General features: G+C 33.3%; 1 protein-coding gene across 1 annotated transcript in view; it reads left to right on the forward strand.

The window, feature by feature from the left end:
• The window catches only part of OTOGL (otogelin like), a 133,378-nt gene that overhangs the window by 38,550 nt on the left and 90,096 nt on the right, over positions 1-4,732 (forward strand). The window contains exon 20 of the mRNA XM_023520405.1: positions 2,851-3,064. Coding sequence (XP_023376173.1) covers positions 2,851-3,064 — 214 coding nt within the window. The remainder of the gene's footprint in view (positions 1-2,850; positions 3,065-4,732) is intronic.

The raw sequence follows: 4,732 nt of genomic DNA on the forward strand, positions 1-4,732 counted from the left end.
CAATATTTAAAGTCTATGAACAAATTAAAGGAATGGGAGAGACTAAGATGAACATTATCCTTGCTTTCTAGTTCTCCATCAGGCATGATAGAAGGTACACCGCAACTTCATGCAAATGCATGGAGAGTTTCCTCCACCTGTTTTGCACCTGTTCATGTGCCTATGGTGGACCCCTGTAACATTAATCAACAAAACAGTAAGTCTTTCTTTCTGCTTGTAACTTAGGGTAAACTTCTATGTATTACTGTAATCTTGTAAAATTAGACAGTTTTTAAATTCTGATTTTCTTCATTATGATAAAATCGATATTATTCCTTATATATTTTTGTTTAATATTATGCCTTTACATATGCCTTCCTGTTTTTTTTAAAAAGATCTCCAGAAAATGACTCTTTTATTTTCTATTTTGCATTCATAAATTTACTTATTTTATGTGTTTAGAAGTCCCCAAATTCTTTCCAAATGTATTTCGAAGAGTTCAGATTATTTGAATGCTAAAGGAAAATCTCTGGAAAAACTCTAATAATGCTGTTATAGTCTTCGGACGTTTGACTTCAGTTCCGTAGTATGACAGTTCATGCAAATTCTCCTGTTTATTACTATCACATTACTTGCAGAATATATTATGGCTTCATAAGTATGAAGCCAGTGATCCAAAGAAACTTTGTGCCATCAAGCGTGCAACAATTTGAGATGGTCATGCTCCAGAGTTGCAATTTGCAGTGACATTGCAACTCACATGCCAAGAATTTTTGGCTGTATTTTTTTTTTTTTATTAAAGCCATAGCAAACTGTGTGAAAGGCTATTTCACTGTTCAATAAACAAGACATATTATTATTAACTTTTTTCTGTAAAGTCACTGTGAAAAAAGTATGCATGCTTAATTAGATTTAAATATGTTAATTTGTTTCTTTATTTTGGCTACTATACTGTCTTTACATAGTTTAAAAAAATACATTTTTAATATTGGTTGAGTACCCATGAGATGCCAGTACAATTTTATGGATTTTGTACTGGTTGTTTGGGAGAATTCTGTTGGTTGTCGTGTAGTCCTTATTATTAATTTATAGTTTTGGTGTACTGAAAAAAACATAAGATAATGCTGCTTTTAGTGCTGTATTTTTATTTAAGCCAACTTCTAAACTTGAAGAAGATTGTTAATCTCTTTTCTCATTTTTCCTATCTATAGTAAGAGGACTAGACTAAAGTCTATTGTTCTCCATGATTAAATACTTTTATCTCATTCTCATTTAACGCTTTCTCTCATTCTGTCCTTAACTTTCTATCAATAGATCTACTCCTTCCCTTCAGTTAGTCTTGCTTAGTTTGTTTCTTACTTTCTCAGTTTCTTCCTTGATATTGCAGCAACTTTATTTTTAATTTCTTTAATAACATGTTAAGAGTTGAGTAGAGTTCAATTGATAAATTCAGTTTTCCTCAGGTGTTTGCTTTACCTCCTTTATTACATACAATTTTATTATATATATGTTTATCAATTGTACCCCTATATGTTATGTCTTCTCTGATACATATTTTAGACATTATCTTTCTTCATCTTTCACCTATTTTTAAAAAATTCAAATAGGTAAATTCAGAAAAATCTCCAAAGAAAGAAAAATAGATGAAAGTCAATAATTGTGATGTAGATTCTCAGAGATACTTTTTTCACAAGGATATTCTTGAGTCATCCTTTTACTTAATGTCAATAGGAATGTTATTTGACCTACAAATCCTTCAGGCATACAATAAAAGCCCCATTGTTGTGTTGTTCTGGTTTGGAGCTCCTGGGGATTAAGATTATGCATGCCAAGAGTCTGCTGTTAGAGTCTGTCATTCGTTTTCACATACATATATAGAACAATACAAAAATATAATACTCAGATAATTACCATGTACTTATCTACCAATAATAAACATATTTAAAATGCTCAATAAAATAAATTTAGTGTAATTCCTTAGTAGTGAAAACATTCTGATCTCTGACAGCTCATCTGGTCTCTCAAAGACAATGACAACTCAAAGACTGATTAATTTTAGCTGTGAGAGAATTAATGCAACTTAGGTCCACTACATAAAGGAATCACATAGCCTGTTTTTCAGAAAGGTGGGATCTAGGTTGTTTTGTCAAACTTTGTTATTCCCATAAAGAAATATATCTGATCAATCATTCTCAAGGGAAAAGTCTGTGATTACATAGACCCCAACAAAAGGCTCAGTAGTTATATCTCATGGCCTTTAGCGTATATTCTAATCCCTAATTTTAACCATTATTCATTTATTCATACATTTGTTTCTCAAACGAATTGTGCATTGTGCAGACACTATGTGCGATGATTTTGCGGCCACATTACCATTCACCTCAGAGACACCATTGGAATGAGATGATTCCCAAACCTTCCTGAATAATTGTGTATTCCAAGGAGTTGCCATAACATCCATAATCTGGCTCATTTCTATTGTGCATGGATGTCTGGAGAAAAGCCCCCCACAACTCATCAATTTTTTTTATAGCAGAATTAGGGTAATTTTTTCAGATGATCCTCAGGCAATGGGGTGATTGAGGCCCTTCCTGTTACTCATATTATTCAGGTAAAATGCAATATTTCTTTTTGCTAAAGTATTATTGAATATAGATAGAAGTGCTGTCACAATATTACCCAAAGTAAAAGCAAGCAATAATAACATAAAAAACAAAACAAAACAAAAAACAGTGTAAGTTGAAAATACTGGCTCTTATTAAAAGTAATATGCAATACAATGTATTTTTAGGAAAGCAGCATGCTTGGATAGTTCTGGAACTTGATACTTTGGGTTAAGATCTGGTACTAATGGGGTTCTTTGTCTGTTAGTTGGATATGCAGCACACTGTGATGTCATCCACCAAGAGCTCTTTGCTCCTTGTCACTTCTACATTAGCCCTGGGCTGTACTATCAGTTATGCCGCCATGATGCGTGCAAGTGTGGAAGTGCCTGCTTGTGCAATGCTCTTGCCCACTATGCCTACCTTTGTGGCCAGCGTGGTGTTCCCATTGATTTCAGAGCTCACGTTTCATTCTGTGGTGAGTATGATGGTGCTAGCACAGATAAAGACAATAAGATAACACTTTAAAGATTTTTGCATTTGTAATTACTGCTTTTGTTTTTTAAATGAAAGGTCAATATTGCTTATATTGTTTGAAATATTATTATAGTGTACAAATGTGAGAAACAAATGAAGTACTTTGCTTCTTAAAATTGGAGATATATTGGATAAGATCAATAACTTTTGACTATTTTTGTTATAAGCAGACTTACAGTGTAACTGTATGGTTTGAAATATGTAATTGAAATAATTTTAAAATTTTGAAAAAATTCTTATGAAAATGCAATATCTAAATATTGGAAAGTATGGAAAAGCATTATGTGTTATAGTGAGACAGTTGATTTGTAGTTAAAAAGGCAAGTTATACAAAACCAAGTATTATCTTGAGTTCATGTCCTTATAGTTATGATGTCTGCTGTTCTCATTCATGGTAGATTGTTTCTTTCCTCATGTATTCTATAAGTTTTATAAGCTAATATTTGTTAGGTTTCCTCCTCTTCCAATTAATATCCCCTATAACCTGGGTTTCAAAAGCATCACTCTTTCTACCTCTCCATCTCCGGTGGTTTCACAGAGCTTTTCCCTGTTACTCCAGAGGCCTCACAGGCCAGTTTTGATGTTAATATCCCAGCTTGGGCTTTCTAAGACAATGATAATGTAAATTCATATAACAAACCTGTACAGGATGTAAATCTGGGATTTTGATTTTTCAGAGGATACTTTATTTCATCACAGACCCCACAGAGTTAGAGAGGCTTTCCTAGCATCCTCCTGTAGTATGAGCAAGTTTCTTCTAGTCTAGGAGTTGGCAAACTACACCCTTGGGCTTTCTGCGTTTTTGTAAATAAAGTTTATTGCCCATTTGTTTACATATTGTCTGTGGCTGCTTTGAGCTATAAGAGCAGAGCTGAGTAGTTGTGACAGAGTCTGTACGTTCTGCAAAGCTGAAACTACTTATCATTTGGCTTTTTACAGAGTTTGCTGACCTCTGCTGTAATCCATCCTTGCAACTGAGGATGGAGTTTTTTTGAGGGACCAAGTCAAGGGTGCTCCAATTTCTTGCCTTATAGAGGACCAAGTTTCATTTTCCATTCCTACATGAGTTAAATCTAAAGTCCAACAGATCGATCCTCCTTTCCTCTATTCAAATTTCTGCATTTTATTTCCCTCTTTAATTCTGGCATCTGGGGATGTTATTCACACACTCCCCCTCCTCATTGTTTTCCCCATGAGACCAATTATACATTCAACATAATTCCAGCATTTTCTGGGTGTTTGTACGAGTGTGTTTTGGGGTTATTTTAGTTTGCCTACTGTAATCAGTTCAGTCTGGGCTAAAAAGAAATTAGAAGGGTTTAGAAAAAAAGTATAAACATGATTAAAAAGGCAAAAAATATGAACTAAGATTATGTATCAATAAAGCCAAGTTTTTCTTATTTGTAGAAGATTAAAAGTTTACTTAGGTTTAAATAACGCCATAAAGAAGATGATGTCGGCATGGCAGTAAATAGATATGAGGACAGGAAGTTTATTCACACATGTAAAAAGCCTTAAATATTTTTAAAAATTGTGGTACAGGCTATTAAAGAGTGTTATAGAATGTAACACTTAGAAATATTTCAACATGGAAAATTAATTTTTCTGTTATA

Source organism: Pteropus vampyrus, unplaced genomic scaffold (genome assembly GCF_000151845.1).
Source record: "Pteropus vampyrus isolate Shadow unplaced genomic scaffold, Pvam_2.0 Scaffold9, whole genome shotgun sequence".
Classification (NCBI taxonomy): Eukaryota; Metazoa; Chordata; class Mammalia; order Chiroptera; family Pteropodidae; genus Pteropus; species Pteropus vampyrus.